General features: G+C 33.3%; 1 protein-coding gene across 1 annotated transcript; it reads right to left on the reverse strand.

The window, feature by feature from the left end:
* Positions 1-5,189: 5,189 nt before the first annotated feature.
* LOC131028026 (taxane 10-beta-hydroxylase-like) lies at positions 5,190-9,770 on the reverse strand. The gene is made up of 3 exons (XM_057958146.1): positions 8,765-9,770; positions 5,615-5,802; positions 5,190-5,498 (listed from the first exon to the last, which is right to left on the reverse strand). The coding sequence occupies exons 1-3, from the start codon at positions 9,768-9,770 to the stop codon at positions 5,190-5,192; spliced, it is 1,503 nt and encodes a 500-aa protein (XP_057814129.1).
* Between the last annotated feature and the right edge of the window lie 15,861 nt (positions 9,771-25,631).

Raw genomic sequence — 25,631 nt, forward strand, 5'->3', positions numbered from 1 at the left:
CTATCTCTCCTCATTATTTCCTCAACCAATAAATTAAAACAAGGATCCATAATGGAGTCTTTCACTTCTGTTGAATGTACGGAAAGTTTATCCATATTGTCATTGTGTGTATCATTGTTGTTTGTATTGTCCATGTTCTTGACATTTTGAATGTTTCTATAAGTGTCCATTTTAGGTAATGTGGTATGATCATAATTGAAAAGGACATCATTGTCATACTCATAGGACCTCATGTTTGTGGACTCTTGAGCTTATTTAGCTTCTCTCCTAGATTTTTGGGAACGGGTTTCAATCATGAACTAGGTCTTGACCAAGATGTGTGAGACTAGATGAATAAGAAAAAGTATGGAAGACCGAGAGTTGGATGGAATGTATATGAATCTAAGGTGTACTTGCAATGTACAAAGTGTAAGACCAAGTATGTATGTAGTAGAGTAGGTGTGGCTTCCAAAGAGATGATATTTTCTCTTGATGAGGTAAGTTGACCTTGACTCTAAGTAAGACCCAATGAGACCCAAAGGTGATAGACCTTGATGAGGGACCACTTAGCAAAATATTGTTGTATGTATTGTGTTGACAAAGTATGATGAGGACAAGAAAGTGGCCTTTTGACTCAAGTTTAGACAAATGTGATTGTAATGCAAGGTGTAAAGCAATGATGAACTTTGTGAGACCCAAAAATAGGCTGATTTCTAGATGAAAACCCAGAGAAATAACCTAGGAAGCTCAAGAAATCTAAAACCGATTGCTCTTGTTTGTTGGATTGTAAATTTTCCCAACACTAAACACAGACGTGTCTGTATACTTCAAGACGTGGTTGAAGCACACAGATGTGTTTCTTGTTAGACACGGACGCGTTTTAAAACCTGAGTGCAATTTTTTCCAATTTGTGAAGTTGTTGTTGTGACCATTTTTCGTGACAAGAGGACACGATGTTGATGAGGACTCAATGTTTGCAGGTGTTTAGACTCAAAATGACTCAAATGAAAGTGTGTTGTTTGATGTAAAAATGTTTTGCATACACTTGAAGACACAAAAGACACAATGTTTTGATGTTTGATCTTGAATGTTCGAATGTTTAAAACAAGGCGAGCACAATTATTATGGTTGGCCAGGACAATAGTTATTGATCCCACATGGGGTTTCCCCCAAGGCTACACTATTCAAAGCAAATCCTTAGATGCTTGACCCCACTGGATCCACCCTTGGCACTCACTTCTCCGGGGCAACCAAGCACTAGTCCCCATTAAAACCCCCCATGGCGAATTTTGTATCTCTACTAAGAACTGTATGTGTGTGGGCCGCTCCAGTGGTCCGACCTCCTGCCCCAACAACTAGAAGGATTTTGGATTTGTAAAACAAAAAGGTGCTAGTAAGGGCATTTGCTCGTGTGGCGATACATGCGGCACTTTCAGCTCTATAAATACATAAGGCTCCCAGTTGATAGGGGTTATGCCTTACAACTGATAAAATAAATTCTATCAAATGGGTTTATGGGGAGACATAGTGTTGTTATGAACTAATCAGCACGTTACCCATGGCTTTCACCATGGATACAGTTATTTATAGTGGTTCAGAAGAGATGGGTTTTCCTCGCTACCACTTGGGTCGTTCTCTCCTCACTAGTAGTCTTAATGACCACATGGGGAGATAGGCCCTCTAGAGATTAAACAAAAAGAGTCGATTGCTCAAGACACAAAAGACACCGGTTCGATTTTAGTGCACCAATTGAAGTGTTTGGTAATCTATGAAAATAAGGCACACAATAAAGATCAAAAACCCTTACCAAAATTTCTACAACAAATATTTGTTAGTAGTTTTGCAATAATACCCCTCCTGCAAGCACACAAGTTAGGTAAATTTTAGATCTAAAAGACTTTGTGAAATAGGGGCCTTCAACAAGATGTTTTTTTTTATAGATTCAAAAATCTGATTTTTCATGAGTTATTTTACATGATACAAAATATTCCACCTGGAAAATTTCAAGCCATTTCTAGATTTATAAGAAAATCCAAAAAAATTGCTAATTTGCTCCAAAAATTATTTTTTTATGAAAAATCATCAAAAATTCATATAAAATGCACAATTAACCCAAAAAATCTGATTTTTTTAATTAAAACTCCTGATATCCTTCCAAACTTGCATAAAAAATTCCTGCAAAAATTCCAAGCAGTTTGTGTGATATGATCAAAATAATGCAAAACTCTAACTTTTAAAGATACGATTTTTTTAGGAATTATTTTGCATAAAAATTAAATTACAAAGAACATATCCTATGTATAATTATGATATATTTCCAAAAATGTAAGAAAATCCAAAAAAGTCCCTCATTTTCTCTCAAAATTAATTGTTTATGAAAATGCATAAAAAAATCATATAAAATTCAAATATGATCCAAAAAAATATGATTTTTTTAGTGATAACCTCCAATAGTGTTCTTGACCTGCAACAAAAAGTTGACGCCAAAATTCAAAGCCGTTTGTGGAATCTGATCAAAATAATGAAAACCTCTAATTTTTAAAGATCTGATTTTTTAGGAAATATTTTGCATCAAAATTAAAATCACAAAGAACATATCCTGTGTATAATTCTGAGAGATTTCCAAAAATGGAAGAAAATCTGAAAAATTTGCTCATTTTCTCTCAAAATTATTTTTTTATGAAAATTCATAGAAAATGCAAATGTGCTCCAAAAATTCTAAATTTTGGATTGAGAGTTTTTGATACTGTCTTCAACCTACCAACAAAATTAGGTGCAAAAATTCCAATCCGTTGGTGAAACCGGATCAGATCTCTTCAAGATCTTAATTTTGTGTCCAAAACCCTAGCTGCACAAGGTTATTCTCCAAATTGTGTTACAAAACCACAATATAGGTTTAGAAAAATCTGCAAAAAAAATATAGATCTAACAAAAATCCATGTCCCATGGGGCATGCCAAAATGTTTATGGTGAAAATGGAAACAACAATATTGAAAGACTAAAATAGATTCAACCACGAAACCCTAGCCTAACAACAACAAAGATCCACCATAACATATGAAGTTACCTAAGACAATGAAAATCAATTAAATCACAATGATTATATCATCACATGTCCAATAGGGTTTGGATATCCATTCTTCCTATCTCCATTGATCTTGCTTGATATATTTGCTCTCAGATTTTATGTGTGCACAAGAGCTCAACAAAGAACGAAAATGTGGTTGCAAGTAGGCTTGATCGCATGTGAAATTTTGAATGCTAGAATGCTTGAAGGATTGATTAGGATTGATAATGAAGGAAGCATCTCCTTATGTCAAAGACACTATAAGAAATGGAGGGATGAGATTGAGAGGTGTAAAAGATAAATGGTCATCTAGGATTAGAGGGTAAGTAGAGGAAATAAGAAAATAATGAGAGGGTAGGTAGTGTAGGAATTAAGAGATGAATGACATGTGTCATGGGTAGAAAAGGTTAATGAATTAATTAAATAAATAAAGATTTATTTAATTAATAGAGGAAGTGGGATCAATTAAATAAATGAAATATTTATTTAATTTAGGAGAAGGATAATTTAAATAAATAAAAGTATTTATTTAAATGAGAAATAAGGCTAGAAGAGGATAAATGAATGAATTAAATAAATAAATTAATAGAAGAATCAGGCTAAAATAATTAAATAAATAAAAATATGTATTTAATTAGACAAGATAATTTTAGGTGTCTACATGTTGAATTCACTATTCTGGATGTAGTTTACAATGGTAAACTTTATCTTTGATGGTTTTTATAATTTATCCTATGAACACTTCTAATAAAATATGCTACTATACAAAGATATTGTCTTTCTCACTCAAGGGTTTTCATCAATTTCCTAGTATTTAAAATACCTTGACAAAAAAAAATGCTTCAAAAATGAACATGAATTGTAGAATGACTATTGGGTGATTCATGTGCTATAGGATGATTTTTTAATCAAATATGTAACTTGGAAAGGTAAATCATTATTATTTATGTCCTTGTATTAAAAGATTCTTAGATTTCATTTGTTGTTGTTGTTGTTTTCTATTTTGTGAATAGTCGGCTTGGGAACAAGGCATGAGAGGGTTCTTGATGGATTTAATATTTGATATTAATTTTGTATTTATAAGGATCAAGATCACATTAGTGAGGATAATTTTGTAGCTACAAACATGACCTAGGTTATACAACCAAGTATGATCAATGTCTAAAGGTATTGGATTATGGGTTGGGATTTGATTAATGATCAAAATTAGGCATATAAGCCAAATGGAATGGGATTGCATGCACATAAGCTTATGGAAAATCAATAATCATAGGGTTAGATTCAAGCAAAATCAGATACACAAGTTCAACTATGCACAAAATGTGTCATTTATAGCTATATAAATAAACAAAAACAAATTAAACACAAAAATAAATAAAGAATGCATTGAGTATGTTCTTTACACTATTACAATATTTTCTCCCTAAATAAATATTGAATTAATCTAATTTACTAAATTAATCGTATAAGAAATATTAGTTTTGTACTACTCACTCAATAATGATAAACTTGATCTTAATTAATATTTCACATAATTTTAAGAATTATTGATTCTTCATTATATAGTACTAATCCTAAAAAGTAACTTTAACCTTTTAAGATTACAAGCACCATTTATTGGTGTCTCTTAGACTTCTCTCTTATGTATATCTTATAATTCATAATCTTAAATACTTTGAAAAAATTAACTAATCGCTTCTTTCATATTTTATTAACAAATTAATTAAATTGAGACTATATTCCTCCAATATATCAGACTTAAAAGAATCATAAATAAAATAAAAAACATACACTTTGATGCATAACAAAATAAAATCTTTTAAGCACATGCATGCTTACTTAAATACCATCTAATCATATTAAGCTAATAATATTTGAATATTCACAACTTTACTAAATTTTAATCCACATCAAGCTTTAAATGTCTTCCAAACATAAATTAGGATAACCCCACAAACCCACAAAAATCACTAGGAAAATTAGGCGTTACATAACTCAGATGATATTAAAAAGTTATACCAAATCTCAACTGTAGCATGCATTAAACAAACAAGACGTTGAAATAATATAGTTCAGAGGTAAATATAGTTCATAGGAGATGTTCAGAGGCAAATGCATTGTGGTTGCCTCCATATGGTTTGGTTTAGGATCTGGGAAAAAGTTTTATAGCAAAACCATTACGTGGGAGAGGAGGGAATGGATCTGATGTTACTTTTTCGTTTGGATCAATTGGTGTATAGCTTGAAAAAGTCTTAACAAAATGATGTACGAACAGTAACCCCTCTATCTTTGAAAATTCCCATCCTGGGCAAACTCGCAAGCCTGCAGAAAAGGGTAAGAATGTGTAGGGAGCAACATTCCTTCCCTCATCATTGAATCGTGAAGGCATGAATTTCTCTGCCTCACTGAAGTACTCTTCTTTCAAATTAGTGCTATAACTTGTCCATAAAAGCTGTTCAAGCCATACATGGATGCAAAAACCATTATGATGGGTTCGGATTGAAGACAAATATTAAAAGTTGTAAGGAGTTAAAATTGATGAATATTCATTAGGAATCTAGAGCTTACCTTCCATCCTTTTGGAATTATATAACCCCCGTAATGAATATCAGTGGTAGCCATGCGAAATCCTCCAAAACCTGGAGCAAACATGCGCATTGTTTCTTGAATAGTTTGCCAGGTATATTTCATTTCCTTGAGATCTTTCCAGCTGATTTCTTCTCCATCCCTCTTATTTGAAAGAATACCCATTTGTTCTGATACAGGCATATATGACATAAAATATATGTTATTAAAATTCTACATTTCACTTAGCATCTCTGCAATCATAAAGAAAAAAAAAATATTGGTTTCTGATCTAGTTCATATATATTTATCTATTTTTTCTAAATTGAGGGTTTCGGACTCTTTTACAAAGATTCAAATAGATTTGACAATGAAGTGTAACAATCATCAAATAAATAACAATAAAGGACTAACAACAGAGTCTGCCATAACAAAGGCTATAACCAACAGCAAAAGACAGGAGGCAACCATTAATCACAGTGCTATGATCAGTCTCGCGTTTTATTTGTTAAAAATTGTTTTATTTTATTTTATGTTATGTTGAACTATTTTACTATGCTAGAAGTGTTATATAATAATAATATCAGGAATTATAATCATTTATACATCAAAATTTTACATTTACTTTAAATTTGACAATTATTTACATTTCAAAATATTAACAAAAATATTTAACATGTATCATTTTTTTTTTTTTAAATAAAAAATAAAAACTACAAATTATATACAAAGGTAAAAAATACACACACACACACACACACACACATATATATATATATATAAAATAAATTATATATAATTTTCAAATAAATAAGTAAAACTAAATACATTTATTTATATTATATATAATGTATATATTTAAATAACACACGTATATATTATTTTATCTAATACATTGTTACTTATGTATGTGTATGTGTATGTGTATGTGTATGTGTATGTATGTATATATATGTACATATATATACATACACACATACATATATATGTACGTATTTGTATATATTTATATGTATATACAATATAATTTGCGTATATATAAGAGTAATATTATTTCTATATAGATAGTGGGGTTTGAGATTTGAACTACATTCTTATATACACATAGTGAGCAATAGGAAATTTTTATTTCAAAATGAAGATTTGATGGAAATCTAGGAGAAAAGGTGCATGATGAAAGAAAAATTATAGTCTTTGAAGGTTACTGTTAGTTTGGAAGAAGAGACCGTGAAGTCACTAGAAGAGCCAGTGATTATCACCAAATTCGCTAAGGAAAAATTATCACGCGGTATCATTTCTACATGATTGAAGGAGTATTCGAAGTTTGATCACTCTCTCAATTTCCTCCCCGAAGGAATTTTGTGGCCACGTTCAGCAATAAAGAAGATAGACACGATGTTCCTGAGTTTACATTTAGCAGATAGGGAAGACAAATTCATTTTTATAGCAATGGAAACCAAATTTCAATCTAATTACTTTCTCTCTTAAAAATTATCCGTGTTAGGTAAGGTTATATTAAATTCTACTATAATACCAAACTAAAGAAGGGATTTCAGATATTAGAGACAACTTCGGAAATTTGTTATCGAAAGACCAAGATTCTTTAGAGGGTAATTTTAAAATCTATACCAAGGTCCAAATTCTTCTCATTTATGAAATTTCTAGGGGGGTCATAATTTCTTTTCCGATTGAATCTATTTACTCAAGGTGGAAGAGGTAAAAATATTTTATCTATGATGAAAGAGCTAGAATCGTGAAGAATAAAATCACCCCTAGAATCATAAGAAAAGAAAATTGGTGTTTAGTAGTTAAAAATAAGTATTGATGGTTAAATTATTGAATGATTTCTAATTTGACTCAACTAGATTAGATGGAGCAAGCTATGCATTAAATTGAATCTCTCAAAATGACTATCAAATGGAAATTTTTTAGTAGGGTGAGGATTCAAATTCTTAGATATATTTAGATAATTTTGGCGAGGATTTAGGCATAATAGACCTTCATTATATAAATCAATGAGCATAAAAAAATTCAAAGAAAGTATCACCTTGCACATAAATTGTGAAAGAAAAAACAATAAATAATTAAGAGAAGAAATTGTATTGTGAGATAATCTACTATTAATCAATACAAGCAGGAAAATCATCCCTTAGACTTCAATTCCTCAAACAAAAAACGTATAAACAACACTACATTTAATATACCGTTGAAGCTTGCCATAGCTTGGATTGTTCCACTTTATCTCAAGCACCACTAAGAGGAATATATGAATAACAGCCCCATTAGAATAGTAGGGCAATTCTTAATTCAAGCCCCCTACCATTCTAAAGGGCTAGTAGGCTAATTAATCAATCCTACTATTATAAGGATCTGTTCATTAATAAGCTGGCACTTCATATTTGTTAGGAAAATTCGAGCTACCTCCTTAGAATTAGTCTTAGTACCAAAATAGAAAATTTATTTCAATTTTGTAATAATGTAAGAAACTAAATAGATCAATAGACTTAACTTTAATCCTTTTGACAAGCTACTTTATTACTCTCTAGCTATGCTCTATTTAATGACACATTGATAGTAAAGAAAAAAATTGAAATATACCAACCCTTAGAATTAAATTGCCTTGATATAACTATAAAGACATTATTGAAAGCATAGACACCTAGCTCATAGCTTGTGCCATATCAAAAACATTTTTGCAGAATGGCTTAAATCACACACATTAAGCTTATACTTCTAGGTTTAGAAGTGTTAAACAGTCAGAGTTGATTAACATTTTCTAAGCTTAAGATGTGTGATCACACTAAGAATAAACTTCTAGACTTAAAAATGTTAAACATTTGAAATTGATTAACATTTTCTAAACTTAATATGTTGCTTAATGTATGATTTGAGACTGACCCATTTTTGCACCCTCTTGTATGATTGTATGGTAGGCGTCTACGCACAGTTCCCCGTCAGTCCTCTTATATAAATGCTCTAGAGCTTTAATCTTTCTTTTTTTAATATTATCATAATTCTTTAAAAAGATGTATGGCTTCAAACTCCTAAATCTCAGGACAGGACTAGGAACTATCAACTTAAACGATTTGTAAAATTTCTATCTTCTGAAAAAAAGAAAAAAAAAAGGCAGGAATAGCAGGGGCTTTGACATACCTTGAACAACCTTTTCATAGCACTCCGGATTGGAAGACAAGAGTTTAAATAGCAAAGTCATAGTCGAAACTGTGGTTCCATACGATGCATGAAGCATCCCATGGAAGTTGTCAAGGATCTCCTTCTCTGTGAATGAATTCCCTCTTTCATCTCTAAACGTAAGCAAGATGGACAGCAGATCATCATCACTAGACGCCATTCCTGAACTCAACATGGTCCTTCTCTTCTCTATTAAAGAATAGAGAATTTCATCAATCTTGGATCTTGCCTCAAGGGCTCTATGATAACGAGTTCCTGGAAAGTCCAGAGGAACAGATATACTACCCAGAAGAACACTTTCCATAAGATGATAAATCTGTTTTCTCACTCTCTCATCACGTAAATCAAAAAACAAAGCAGTCCCAATGGCAAAGACGAGTTCCCTCACCAGAGGAAGCATCTTCACTTGGGTTTGCCCCACCCATTTATCATTGATATGGCGTTGGATTTCTAGGCTCATTTTGGGCATATATCTCTGTAATGCTTGAGGATTCAGAAATCGGACCATTGCAGAACGTATGTTGCGGTGCTCCTCTCCACTTTTGGAGCCGATTGAATCCTTCCCAAACAGCCTCACGAAAGATTCTGGCCATGACGCCTGCACCAGCTTCCCTTCGTTTGATAGAATCAGACGGTTTCCTGCCGGCCCACATAGTACTACTGTGGGATGCCCACTTATATTTGTCTTGAAAACAGGCCCGAATTTCTTCTCTCTCTCATCGAAAAACTCTTGTGGTGTTTCTGATCGAAGAGCCTTCAAAAATTGTCTTGTCTCTCCAATCAGAGGGAAACCTAAGTTACCAGGGGGGAGTTTTAGGGAGGACTGGTTTTGAGATCTATGGAGAGAGAGAACAGCAATTAGAACAATGGCGGAGAGGATGATGGAAAGAATTGTAGGGAAAGAATGGAGGTGAATGAAATGGGTTATATCTGAGACTGTGATTGTTGGAAAATTGAAGGCATCCATTTGGGCAAATAGAAGTTGAGCTTACCTGATTGAAGAAAGGATGAATGGCAGTCTCGATAATATAGGATTAACTCCTGATCATAAATGTTCAACTGATTCTTGAGTAATATTATAATCCCCGGCCATAGATGCCGCCCATGATTCCTTTCGAGCTGTTGTTGGAGCGTACCGGGTATTTAGTGATGTCTTGTCAATTCGTTATTAAGCATAAATTTCATGCGTTACAGACAAATAGGAAGCATACAAATAATATTGATAATATTAATGGTATAGATATATTAAATATGTCTCAAAGATATTAAATTTTTTAAAATTAAATTAGAATAAATTATTTGTTTGTTTTTTTCAGTAAAAGGTTCAAGCCAAAAAACAAAAATCTATTAAATATTATAAAACAATTATTAGAAAGCTTTAGGATAAATAAATGAAATAGGGGAGTTTGCTAAGCAATATTTTTGTAGAAGTTCAGAGTCTTAGGTATTCGAATAAACAAGGCAATTCATAACTAGATTTTATCAAAAATATAAATGATAGAAGCAAAAAATGGAGAACAAGTTTGCCATAGGCAGTGAAAACAAAGATTTTCCTTGTCTCAATCCACATTGGAGAGCCTCAAACTCTGGATATCTACAGATGCTCTCTGTTGAGTGCGTTCAATAGCCTCTGACAATCACTCGAATTGCTCTAGACTCAATTCCTCCTCATCATCATTGGAATTTGAACTCCCCAAACCATCCAGACATTCATCATATTTGTATTTCCAAACCCATGCTTCATTTTCATTCACATCATCACCTATAGCACTCTCTACCCAACCCTTCTCAGTGAGCTCCATTAATCTCTTTAGGATCACCAATCCTCTTTTAATCTGAAATTTCATTGCATTTAAAATCTATTGATTCTATATAGTGAGAATTGGAAGTCGTGGCATCTCCCTCGTTCCAATTTTAGCAACAACATGCTACCCTGGAAGTCAGATTGCGAGTCTTTCATCCACCGAGAGAAAAACTTTGTTCAAATCACCTGAAAAAGTGTGTTTGAAGATGCGACAATAGAATTCTTCTACTACCACTTTCTTTTCCCCACTTTCTTTTCCCCATGGTTAACACTATAGCTAGAAACATTGTCAGAATATCCGTATTGATGTAGTATCTATGATTCACATAGAGAAATTTTGGACATAAAATACATTTCACTAAATGCATAGACAACCTATGCGAGTAATTAAGAACCTCCTCCAATTGTTTCTGAGTTATCTCTCCTAAGAAAGTTTTTCCTCTTACTAGCCACTAGTTTGATTGGAGAACCCATGGAGACAGAGAGGAATGCTCATAGAGAAGAAAAATTTGGAAAGAAATTCTTACAAAAGGTAGAGGAGAAGGATATGAGTGCCAGACTTTCCAAAAATTATTGTTTAATAAAGCATTTATCCTACCAGTTTCTTGGGATAATTTTGTCATTAATGCTATACATAACTCCACACACTACAATATCCTTTCAAATCTCTGATTTAACTGGCCGTATCCAGCATTTCCTTTAAAAATAAAATCTTGAACCAAACACCACCTTCGAAGGAGATAAAAGGAAACACGCAAACCAATTTGCATTTATGGAAATGGGTTAGGGGAAAGGACCCAGTAGTTGAGCATGTACCAATTGTTGTGAGGGTTGTTCATACCTTTTGTTCCAAAAATTGAACAAATAAAACCTATTGTTTGAAACAAAAAATATCAATTTTTGTTAGGAAATGTACCAACACTTGTTAGGAAATGTACCAATAGTTGTTAAGAAATGTACTAATATTGTAAAAAGTAACCAATTAGGTGATGCCATGTCAGCTGCACAACTATTGGGGTCTCTTTTGCATGCCTATTGGTCTCACTTTTTTTGGGGGCTGTTTTGGACACCTTGGCAAAAAGCATGTTGATGTGGCATCATATTTGATGATGTGGCCCTGAAACCTTAGTTATAAGCAGGGGACTTGCCAAGTAAGCTACTGTACAAAAATCGGAGTGATTTGAAATTTCCAAGTAGGATTTTGAGAAACGCAAAGTTAGGGTGCACAACTACTGGGTCCTTTCCCCTAAGTGTCATGAGCTAAGTAGCTTTCATCAATTTCATACATTAGAATTAATATCCCATCACCATAAACTACCACTCATCCTCTTCCACTCAAACCATTCAAACTCAAAAACACAGTGAACATAACACATTGGATATAATTATATAGCCAACACCATGTCATTGAATGGCTAAACTACATCCCCGCCAAAGGGTAGAGTTATCAACTACAGTTGCATCAACCCAAGAATCTGATGTCACCCTCAAGGAGTTTTGTCACCATATTCAAATTCAAATTCTCATGACTTTCTAGCCATTGTCCAACATTTTTCTTTAGACATTAATCCATCCTCCTCTTATTTTCTATCTCTTAAAAACCTCACTAACTCAATATTCGATTAATAAAAATTTGATTTATTCTCTTTATAGACTTCTTTCAAACCTTCAACTGCTTTGTTGGCCAAGATTTCTTTCCTTCACAATAAATGTGATTAACTGTATATAACTCAAAGTGTTTTAGCATAGCTAGAACTATCTCTAACAATGCTTTCAATTTCCTGATTAATATGAATCCTAACCTCACAACATTAATCACTAAAGTTGAATCCCCTTCAATCTCTACATTGTTAATATCCATTTCTTCGCATAAAACAAGCCCATGCCTTAAATAATTGAACTCTAAAATGTTATCAGTATTCTCCTATAGAGGACTAGACAACCATCCAATAATTTCTCCTTTCAAATTCCTGATAATGCAACCTACTCTTGATGGCCCTTGATTCCCTCGAGAGGCCCCATCAAAATTAATTTTATGTCATCCTTTCTTCAAAGTTTTTCATTCAACCTGTAATCTATTGGAGAAGGATCCACCATCTTTACTTCCAATGTGGGGAGGAATTCTTAACCATATCCATGAAAATCTCATTTTCCCATCCCATTCAGTAAATTTCTCATGAGATGTAGTGTTTGAATTTATCCTATTGTTTATGATCTCTACAATACCTACTTCAACCTTGTTCTAAAAACTAAATAAGAGACATTTCTCTATCCTCAAAAATTCTCCTATTTCGTTCATTCCAAATTTACCATGTCAAAGGGGAGGGACAGAGTACCCAAAGATTGCTAAGCAGCCTTGCCCATGTTTTGATTGGCCACATTTTAAATAGTGTTTTTATATCATTTGGTAAGGCTGACACATCCATATACAAAATTTATATGAGAAGGGACATCCTAACTTAGCACACATCCATCTCCAAAATTCATATGAGAAGGGACATCCTAAAAAATTATGATCTATGTTCTCTTCATGATTCTTACATAAAACACACCTTGACGAACCCTCATAGCCCATCCTTCTAAATTTCTTTGCAGTAAGGACTTTCCTTTGGATTTTAGCCCATGCAAAGATCCCTACTTTAGGCATGCACTATCTTTCCCAGCATAATTGGATAGGGATATCATATCTCTTCATTTCATGCAAATTAGCAATAATTTTATATATATCCTTAACATTATATTGTCCATATTTAGAACCTACCCAGATTAGCTTGCCCCAACTTGTATGAAAGAAATCTCCCTCTACTTAATAAATTTTATTATCAATGTGACTTCTACTACTAGCAAAGGGAGCTGAGACAAATCGTTTCATTCTCATCCCAAAGAAGGATCACCATAAGGGAAACCATGGTCCAGGAGCCTTGTCTGGGTGTAACTGGTCCAAGGCAATCTCCACTTCTGAAATAGAAATCTTCTTATTTAAAAGCTTACTGCAATCCTTAGTTATCATCTTAGGAATAAATTGAAAAAAGGTCTCTTGATCAAATAGCTCTGAACCCTCCCTATTATTTTGAATAGCTTCAAAAGAATTAACTAATTGATTTTGAATAGCTAAGGGATCCTCAATTATTAAACCCCCTTCCATCTCCAATCTAGATATTATATTTATCCCTCTCTTTTTCCTTGTAATGTTATGAAAATATTTAGTGTTTATATCTCCTGCCTCTAGCCAGCTCTCCCTTGATTTTTATTTCCAAAAAAATTCCTCCTTTGATCAAACATCTTCATACTCCATCAGCGATTATTTTTTCTAAGAAACTCAGTTTGAGAAATTTTGTTCTTGATTAGTTCTTCATTTATAATCTTTAGCTCCTCTTCAATTCTGCCTTTTGTTTACAAAATATTCTTGAAATGTGTCCTATTCCATTCGGTCTTTTCTTAACATGTGTTAACTGTGATATAAAGAAAAATATCTTAGAACCTTCAAATTGTTCTTCCTTCCAACATATCTCTATCAAAATTTTAAAAAACAAATCGTCCTTATACCACATATTTTCAAATTTGGATGGAGGTTTGAATGGCTTATCATCCCTCAAAATGGTGAGCATTATTGGAAAATGGTTTTAGCCTGAGCAAAAGACCACTTTTCTTTCTAAGAAAAAGGAAAAATGGTCAAAACACCTAAAAAGAAGAATCTATCCAACTTTTCTATTATGTTGTTGAAACTTAATGGTCTATTTTTCTAAGTAATAGCATTGTCTCTTGACTCTATCTCCGTCAAATTGTTTCTAGACACCCAAGCATTAAAGTCTTTGTCTGAATGACCATGCCTATCAATTCCTCCTTTTTTATTCTTCCTGTGTAGGATGGCATTAAAATCCCCTCTTATAAATACATCAATGAATACATCCAATTTTGATCAAAGACCCTTCTTTTGTTGGTATGGTATTGGTTATAAACATTTTTTAGCAAAAATACCAAAGTTTAATTAAAGCTCCTTACTTCTCCCCCCAAACCAATGAGTCTCTGATCCCAATTGTTATTCCACAAACATGCCAAACCTCCTGAAGCCCCATTTGATTCAACAACCTCTACCTACCAATGATTGATTTTTTTCCCAAATAAACCTATATCCTCTTAGTTTAATTCGGTTTCCTGTGACAAAATCCCTTCTGCCTTAGTCAAATCAATTCTATGTTTGACAAAGCATTTTTTGTTAGTGGCATTTAAGCCCCTAACATTCCATGAAAGGAGCTTCATGTCTCTGAGGGAAGGGTATCTCCCTTCCTTTCTCTTAATATTTTATTGATTTTCAAGAGTTGTCCATCTACCTCACCATCTTTACTTCTCAACTTGGATAATGGCTTTCTTCCTCTTTTCCTTGAATCCTTTCCAAAGTATGGTTTAGATTTAGTGGTTGAAACTTGTTTAATTCCCAATTACCATGACCCTCATTCTTAGAGCCCTTAACCACTAATGGTGTTTCCAACTTTTAATCTACTTCTCCATCTTCTTCGAACAATTCATGACAAAGAGCTTTAGAATTCTTTCTCCTATCCATAGGAGATTTTGGACTGCCTTCAACCTCATAATACTTATTTGTTGTGATTCCCAAAATTTTATTAATAATTACTACCTTGGATATTTCCTACCCCTCATGAATCTCCTTGTCCATTACCCTTTTTTCAAGGATCCTTATTCCTCATAGACCTTCCTCCAAAAACAAAGTCACTTTCACCTTACTCCTCATAGACCTTCCTCCAAAAACAAAGTCACTTTCACTATCTCATATTCTTTGTAAACTTCCTCCTCTATAACTTGAGTTTCCTCTCTATCTTTATTGTGGCCCTTTCTTACAACATCTTCTAATGTTTGGCAAATAGATTCTCCCAAAGCTTCTATCTCCTTTAAAACCACTACCAGTTCCACTTCATCCTTACCACTCCTGACATTTTGAAAATGACACATCAAACTCTTTTCCAAATAGTGATGATTAATCATTTCCTTTTCACTCTCTATCTCCATATAATGAATGCTCGCTTCCTTTCTCTGTCCTTCTCCATCACCAACTATTTCCTCTTCTTTTGGGGATTTAATTTCTCTCCTTCACTCTATTTATCCACTATACCATTTCTATAAACTATCCCAGACCCTAGATCAGGCAATTTTTTAGAGCTTAGCAGAATTTTGTTGTTCTACATAGTTTCTTTCCCTCATTCTAACTATCCACCACATCTTGATTTTCAACTCTGCATAGGTCCATTATTTTAGCATTCTAAGACTAATTCCACGGATCTCCCCTCTTTCATTTTTTCTCTTAATAAGCATTTACCCAGTTGTCCATCGTTCAAAGGAAACACTTTTTTCTTTCCATCTTCCAGAATCTGATATAATTTCTAGTTATATGTAGAACCCTATCTCCAAGTCAACCTCCACACTTATATTTCTACATCCCCTATTTTATTGTTCAAAAAAATCCTAATGAGAACATCCCACACCATATTCGATAGGGAGACCTACCAGGCTAAGCCACATAGGTCCCTTATTAATCCTATATTTGGTAGGGTCAAAGTTTGGTGTCCAATTTACTCTGTGAAAACTGGATCCTCTAAAACATATCTCCTTCTCCAAACATTCTATCAGAAAGAAGCTATTCTAAAGAGGACGAATGCTTATCTTACCTGGATATGAGTTTTTCCAACATTCCATAATCTCCACATCATTCCCTCCTTCCCCACACCATTTAATTGACAGAGTTGTTTCATTTAGGTGACTGGCCAATGACATTGTTATATCTCAGACGACATTACAAAAATATTGCTCCCTAAACTTTTCTTAACCCTTCCTTCTTCTATCTGGATCTATCCCTTGTCTTTTTGCCCTTGACCTCTTATATTTATCAAATTTCTATCTCTTTCCCCATTAGCTCTTTCAAAAAACCAGATTTGGTTGCGATCCAGAGGGTATTCCTGCATCTTATATCCTCCCCTCTTCCATCCGTAAGGATTTGTAAACCTCTTGAATTCGAACCCATTCGTTTTTTGATCCTTGGCTAGAAGTCTATTTGAGTGTATCCTGAAGCTTTGAGATGGTCTCCTTCCTTTCTGACCAGCCGGGATTTTGTTAGGCTCGGTAGCTGGAGTTACACAATTTAAAAGGACTAAACTTTCCATTAGAAGCCTCCAAATTCTCCACTTTTTTCTTTCTAGTTCCAAAGGGTGTCGTTAGCCAATGTTTTCTCTGTAAATCCAGTCATGGCATCCCCTAGCTGCTATTGATATTTCCCATAAGCTCTTTGTATGGATTTGGCCAACGGACTCTATGAAATTCACTTGTTTTCTACGAAAGTTAAGCTCGTTGCTCCTTGAAATATGGTCGGTGCTCTCTGCAATTGGTTCTGGTTGCCATGGTAGGTTTATTTGTTTTAATTTTTATTTAAAAGTTATATTAATTTTTTTTAGATATTTCAAATATTAAATAATTGCAATATTTTTAATGATTATTTAATATAATTAATTTTGAAGAACATCAATATTAAATTATTTTATTTAAAAAAGTGTTATTTTGTTTTACTTTAAAAATATTCAATCTAGTTATTTTATTTTCATTGTTTATTTTATATTATTTTTATTTTATTTTTTTAATTTATATGATTGGCTTTTTCAATTTAAAGAAATATTTTTATTTTAATTAGAAATAACTTAACAATTATTTTACTTTTTTTATTTAAATTATTAATTTTAATTTATTTTACAATTATTTAGGAATTTTTTTGCCTTATTTATATTATTGATTTTATTTTTATTTTCATAATAAATATTTTATTTTTTTAATGTTATTTTTATTTATTTTATTTTACACTTCTATTTTTTTTAAATGTAATTTATTTTTATATTATATAATTAATTTTTATTTAATTTAGAATTATTTTTATGGTTTTTTCAAAAAGACTAAAGAAAATATTGAAGGACCTTGTGTAATTTTATGTAAAAGGCCTTAGAAGGATCCTAATAGGGATCTTGGAAAAAACCTATAATTTCTTGGCTAGGGGGTGACCCAATAGGCCAATTTTTTTTTTATTTTGCTAAGGACAACTTGCTAATACAATACCTGGGAATATTGGAAGGTGAAGGGGATGCCCAAGAATATAAGAACTTCTTTGTGTTCAAAACAATTTCAACTATAGGAGTTGATACAAGAACGTGTGGAGAGTAAAAAATGTCTATAGCATTGAGTCTTATGACATTAAATGATAGAGATAAAATATTTACAAAAAAAATCCAAAATACTTAAGGGAATGTTTGATATTTTTCTTCTCTTCTAAGAGTGTTCAGAAAGAATCATCAACAAAATGACCATTAAAAATATATGAACTAAGGAATTATGTAAATCTATACCTAGGACTAGCTATTGAGACATAGAATGAGCCAAAATGTAACCAAATCCTTCAATAGAAAGCACATAGAGCAAAACAACCAAGGGATAACACTAGCAAATGGACCTAAAATCACCAAATATATTATTTTGTTGATCTTTAATAATTTTAAAAATTGAGGCATATTTAAAGATCATTGTAACATATTGAATGAAGTGAGGCCCAAACCCCCAATCCTAAATAATAGCAAGAAGAAAGGGTCATTCTAAAATATGATCATATTCTTTAGAAATCAATTTTCAAATATGGAACCTTTCGTTAAGAGTGACTATCTCATTTGATAACTTCCCAAACTACACTAATATAATATAAAATATACCTAGATTTAATAAAGCCATTTTTCTCAAGCCTCGCAATTTAAGAAAAAATGAGGCTCTTGAAGCAAGAGCTTTCACAATTATCTTATCAAATATGTCAAGAGAAAAAAGTGACTAGCCTCCAATTAAAAATATCCTCTAGGCCTCCAAAATTAGATATGAATTTAATATTCCCTTTGTTAATTTTTTCCTAACAACTTGTAATGGAATTCTTGAAGAGAGACTTTATGTATGTCCTCATAACATAATCTTAAAGGGCCTTACATAATTCGCAAGGGAAACCATCATAACTAGGAGTGTTGGCATTGGTCATGGTATGAACAGATTGCTTAAGATTGGAAATAAATAAAAATGATTATAGAAGGCTTGTTATGAGAAGTAAAGTTGATAGGAGCATCTTGGAGGTACTCTTGGAGGGATTGGTCATGTTTAAAAGAGTTTTCATGGGTAGTGAAAACTTTCTCATTGTATTTCAAAAAGTCCTAAAGAATATTTAGAATATTTTTGAGGTTATTTTTCCTATCCTTAATCAACTTGATTCCATCTAAAGTGTCGTGAGATTTGAAATCCTAGATGAACTCTTTAGAACGTTTATCCCCAACCTTGATCTAGTGTAGTATATCCTTTATTTGAGTTCCTCTATCCAAATGGTTGTCAATAACTTAATTTTGATGATAAATTTTAGCCACTCTGGTGTATAAAGAAAGGGAAAAGGGGTTGGCTTCAAGAGATGTAATAGCCCTGTAAAGCTTTGAGGTTGTGACCTCGTATGTGTATCACCAAAAAATTAGTATATGGTGTCCACAAATGCAAAAAAGAAAATAATATACCTGATGGATCTATTCCATTAAGAAATATAACTAGTTAGTTGAGTAGGCAAATTTTATAGGTTCTATACTTTCTTAATGTGGGACAGTTCAAGCATTGATGAATCAAGAAAGAATTGTTGAAAATTGGAGTTTTATAACTCTCATCTATTCCAAATTGCCATTAAATTTTTTAACCTGATGGGAGTTTGGTTTAACAAAGTGATATCTATAAATAGCTCCACCAAGAGAAAAAATAATTTGGTAAAGAAGAAACGGAATGAAAAAAAATCATCACACAATCTAGGTGTTTAAAGACTCTATTAGAACTAGCCTAGAATTTATTCCATGTATACCAAGGGAAATGATTATTGTAGTGACCCAATTTGGAATAAAAAATGACTAATTTATTATGAATGCAATACCACTCCTCCATTATAAGGGTGCAACATAAGGGTGCATTTGCCATCCATCATAAGGGTATGACATTTACATACTATAGGATAAGGATCAATAGAAAATATAAAAAATATAACTCTATTAGATCTAAAACCATAAATGCAATGATTAGGCTGGGTAGGTTTGTTGGGTTAACTATAATAAAGTAAAAATAAATTTCCTTAGTGGATAGTTTAGGTCAATTAATTGAATGCAACAATTACACAAGATTTATCCTACAAGAAATTAAATTTCTAGATTGGAGTGGATCAAATTAAATTATATGATATAGAAAGTATAATAATACCATAAATAATAATAGATTAAAACAGATATTGCTTAGCTTTGTGACAAAAAAATATATGATATTTGATTAACAGAATGAGATTTATGTGCCTTAAATTTTAAATTTCCTAAGAAATCATGTGTACTAATTAAAATTGGAGTATTCTCTTCTATCTTGCATTACCTGTCAACTTCAGTATTGATGATCCTCAACTTTTATCATGTCAATTATTAGAAATTATATTGTTAGACAATGATATTCTCTTTTATGAGAGGTTTATTATCAATCTAGTGGTATTTAAAATATCATACCAAACAATATGCTTCAAACATATATGAATTCTAGAATGATAATTAGGTCATTTTCATGCTTAATCTATAAATTTGCAAGCAATCTTCATGAACTATGTAACATACATAAATATAATTCATTTTCATGCTATATGATGAACTTTTAATTACATATGGGAGATGCAAGTGCAAATGACTATTATTGACTTTCTTTCTATTAAGATAATCTTAGATTTCATGTATTGTGTTCTCTTTTTTTATATCATAAATGTAAATTGGTTTCTTCTTATACATGAATAATACACTAAATTATGAATGTTTGTTTATACTTACCTTGGGAGAGAAGAGTGAAAGGATGCCAATTTGAAAAAATATTTAATTTTGGTTTTACAAATTCATAAGGACCAACATTATTGTTGTGAGGATAACCTCATAACTACAAACACAACCTTGGTCAAATATTCAAGTTGGGTCAATGTTAAAAGGGATTAGATCGTAGATTAAGATCTAGTTTATTATTAGAATCAAACAAAATAGCCAATTGGACTAGGATTGTACACACATAGATATAGGTATATATGGATATTTGATGAGCATAAAGCTAGGTGCAAGAAAAGCTAGGCACATAGGCCTAACTACGCATAAAAAATATCATTTATAGCAATATAAATGTGTTAATACATTAGCCCAAACTAAGCATAAAACTAAATGATAAAATGCATTGCATGAATGTATTTTTCATGATTATAATATTATTTTACCAATAAATATTAGTGTTGCGCTTGTTTCACTGGTAATGACATAGTGTGATGGTTAGATTATGGTATTTTGATGTTTCCACCAAAGTTCAAACACCTAATAGGGTGTTATTATTAAGTATTCATTTTGGAGATGAGGGTCAAAAGGGTTTGCCCCCAAAAAATTAAATTACTCAAGTTTCATCAAAATGGTTGTATTTTTTATAATGTTACTCATTCAATAATGGTAAACTTGATCCCAATTAAAACTATCAAGTAATTGTTAATCATTATCATTATATTATTATAAATAAACATTCTAAATTCTCCCTCATATCAGAGTTAGTACTTTTCTATTTTGATGACAGCATTTAGAAATTAATGTCTTCTCTTCTCTTTATTTTTGAAGAAGAAGAAGATCTTGGTTTCTTTCAGAATAGCCATGCACATTTTGGAATAATGTTTCTAATCTATACACTTTGGAAGTACAATATTTGTTTCAGGTCATTCGTACCAAGAGGAATAAAGGTGTATTCTATGATAAAGTAATTCGGAAGTGGCAAAGGAAATTCAAAATTAGACAGTTCTTTGTAATAGATATGGGGATAGAATAAACCATTGTGGGTTTTGTCTCCTGAATGTAGAAACTATCCTATTTGTATGATTATTGGATATACGCCATCTTGTAACTCTGTTTAGATAGGATTACTCGAGCTACAATCCGAGGTTTTCTTCTTGGTTCTTTCCTGCTGGTATGTGTTGATGTGTATTTTGTACACGACCAAACACAGAATAAAACACCTAAAGGTACCTTATCCTCTCTTGAACAAAGTTCCCGACTGTTGAATATCTCACCGAAGGATCAGTCAGAGTAACTCCAAGGTTCTGTTATGTAGGATCTCTACGTGTGGATAACCTCTCTGTGGTATGATGTAATTTGCTGGAATCACAAGGGGACTTACACTGAATGACCTAAACGTCTGATTTGTTGGAATCACAAGTCCTATTAACTAACTGGAAGACAAACAAATGACAAAAGATGCAGGGTTCAGGAAGTCTACTCTACTACCTAAAATCCGAGAAGATGGATGAACGACTAGGTGGACTCCTACTGGGCTGGGTCTCACCATCAAGTTGAACAATTCAACACCAACTTAGTGTGATCTTTTGGGGATGCTTCCAATACGTTCAAATCGTACACCATCCGACAATGATCTCCATTCAAGATAATGCATGAACAATAGACGTGTAACGACTTAAGATTAAGCTCATTTTATGCCAGTTGACCACGCAGGGCGCACTTACAATCAGTAAGAGGCTAGTGGTATGGACTAGACAAATTCCACACAAGTGCATTCAACGACTTCTTTCATTCAATTTAATTATCTATCATATAAAATGAAGATTCAACAAGAGACCATGCATATTGCAACGAAACAACATATTCCACCATATCTTCAATGAAAAAGAAGTCTTTACAATTAAGGCAACAATGTCTTGTCTTCTCTTCCTAGTCTACTCTAATTGCTATTATATTTGCTATTCTACTAGTTATTCACCGACTATCAACTATTTACTAACTATTCTCTATTAGCTAACCATTGACTAACTATTGGCCCTTACAAATGAGGAGCTAGGGCTTATATAGTGCCCTCAATACAATTCAATGGCTCAGATCAACTTAAGATCAATGGCCGAGATTTTACAATGAAAACCCTAATTAGGGTTTGTTACAACTCAATTCTGGCCAATGAAATAATTGCATTATTTGGACACATGTCTTCTCTGGAATATTCGACCAATGGATAACTGGGGTAGGTACATCAAAGTTTGTGCCATCTTTGATGAGTCAGGTACATTGAATCTGGACACGTTGAGGTGGACCAACCCAACTGGAGGAGTGATGACTGAGACGCCACCTTGTCTGACACTTGCAACTTGGTTGATGTTCAATTTGATGATGCTGAGAAGATAATTTTAATTAACTCTTCTGAAACTATCTGCTTCTTCAGTGGACCCTTTCTTTAATCCTCTTTTGTCTTTGATGTGTAGGATGGATGGTGTACCTTACCTCCAAATGCTAGGCTGGAAGAGGTCATCCCTGTCGATGCTGGATCGGAGAAGGCCATCCTTGATGATGCTGGGCTGGAGAAGGTCGTCCTTGTTGATGCTGGACTAGAGAAGGTCGCCTTTTAACTGCAAGACAAACAAAAAGATGATTAAGGACACATAATAAATTCATTTCAACATAGAATTTTATACCTTAAATCATCAACAAAAGGACATCAAAATTAAGTTTGTTCAAGAGTCTTTCCAGGGACAGGCCCTATAAGAATTTCGCCCTGGACCCTCTGGAAGGGTCAGGAGCGAATTTTTTGCTTGTAGCTCACTTCTCCATCATTTCAACTTGAATTCACTCCACAAGGCAAGGAAATACCTCTCTTCTCTCATCCAACCCAAGTTTGATTTGATTTTGCAAGGAGAAAAGGTGATTTTAAGATTTTCGCTATGGACCCTTTGGAGGGTCAGGAGCGAATTTCCTATTTTGAGCTTGTTTTGGCTACTCCATTACCTCAATCCAATATTCAAAGGCAAGAACACATCAAATTCCACCTAACCATGCCATAAAACTCGAGCATTTGACCATCTCCAAGAAGAAAATATGAGTTTCCAAGAATTTCGCTCTGGACCCTTTGGAAGGGTCAGGAGCGATTTTCAAGTTTTGAGCATGTTCCTCCATCCTTTCAAATTCAATTCACCTCCAAGGCTAACGACACATTGCCTCACTCCTATCTAGGCCATAAAAATCAAAATTTTAACTTGTCTTGCAAAGAAAGTAGGTGATCCTAGGATTTTCGCTCTGGACCCTTTGGAAGGGTCAGGAGCGAAAATCAATTTTTGGCTCAATTCCCTCAATATTGATAATAATTGGCAATTTGGAGTCATTCCTAAGGCCTTCTTTAATCATGATCCACACTAGATTTGGCATGAAACTAAGGGAAAAGATAGGTTTTGCACAATTTCGCCCTGGACCCTCTGGAAGGGTCAGGAGCGAATTTCCCTTTCTAGCCCAAAATAATAATTTTTTTGAGACAACAATCAATTCAAGGACAATCTAAAGGGCATCCCTCACCTTGGTCTAGTCATGGCTTGGTACAAATTTTGGAGAAAATGATAGGTTTTAGGATTTTCGCTCTCGACCCTTTGGAAGGGTCAGGAGCAAAAATCTTGTTTTAGGCTTATTCCTCCATCATTTCAACTTGAATCGACTTTAAAAGGAAAGAAAACACTTCTCCTCACCCATCCAAGCTATAAAAACCCAAGTTTGACTTGACTTTGCTAGGAAAATAAGGGATTTTAGGAATTTCGCTCTTGGCCCTTTGGAAGGGTCAGGAGCGAAAATCTCATTTGGCTTCAAAATTTGCATTCTTGGTGACAAAAATCCACTCCAAAGAAATCAAAATGACCTCTCTCATGCTTGTCCAAGCTTTTCTTTGCTCAAAATTTGGAAGAAAAGATGATTTTAAGGATTTTCGCTCTGGACCCTTTGGAAGGGTCAGGAGCGAAAATCACTTTTAGGCTCAATTCCTTCATCTTTCATGGTTTCTAGCAACTAAAATTCACTCTTATGGGAAACTTCCTCTTGATTTTACCCTATCCCACACTTGATCTAGCAAAACTTGATAGCAAAAGGAGGTTTTGAGAAAATTCGCTCTCGACCCTTTGGAAGGGTCAGAAGCGAAATTATCATTCTTGACCAAAAATCATCATTTTTTTTAACTTGAAACTTCTTTGCAAGGTATGATTTCATCTTTCACTTCCCTAGAAACAAGGTTTCATGTCCAAGAAAGGTCAAAAAGTAGGTTTATAAGGAATTTTGCTCAGGACCCTTTGGAAGGGTCAGGAGCGAAATTTCCTTTCCTAGCTAGAATCCTTCATTTTCATAACTTCCAAACATTCTCAAAGGCTAAATCATGCTCATTCTTCTTCTAATCATGTCTTGGTCATCAAGATTTGGCTAAACAAGGAAAGAAATGCCTCTTAGAGAGATTTTCACTCTGGACCCTTTGGACGGGTCAAGAGCGAAAATCTTGACTTGGGCTAGATTCTTCATTTCTCCCTTTCAAAATGACCTCAAGAGTCAATGAAAAGTTATTTCTTTTCCATCCACGTCATAACAAATCAAAACTTGATCTTCTTCATTGCAAAAATAAGAGCTTTTAGGAATTTCACTCTAGACCCTTTGGAAGGGTCAGGAGCGAAATTTCCCTTTTGGTCCAAAATCCTTCATTTCTCAATGCTTTCAAACACTTCAAAGGAAACAAGAATGTCCATCCTTCCTTCCAAGATACCCTGCAAATCAAAAATTAGTCAAACTTAGGAGGAAATGAGCTTTAAGAAGATTTTCGCTTTGGACCCTTTGGACGGATCAGGAGCGAAAATCTCATTCTAGGCTAGATTACTCACTTTTCAAACTTCAAACCACTTCAAGAAGAAAACTTAGATCATTTTCCACCTGAGGAAAAAGGTTTCAAGGTCAAACAAGGTAGCAAATGAAGTTTATGATGAATTTTGCTCTGGACCCTTTGGAAGGGTCAAGAGCGAAATTCTCCTTTAGGCCAAAAGCTTGTTCTTCGAAATCAATCAAACTCCCTCTCAAGGCAAAAACATACCCATTCATCTCCCATCAAGCCAACGCCTATCCAAAATAAGGA

Source organism: Cryptomeria japonica, chromosome 5 (assembly GCF_030272615.1).
Source record: "Cryptomeria japonica chromosome 5, Sugi_1.0, whole genome shotgun sequence".
Classification (NCBI taxonomy): Eukaryota; Viridiplantae; Streptophyta; class Pinopsida; order Cupressales; family Cupressaceae; genus Cryptomeria; species Cryptomeria japonica.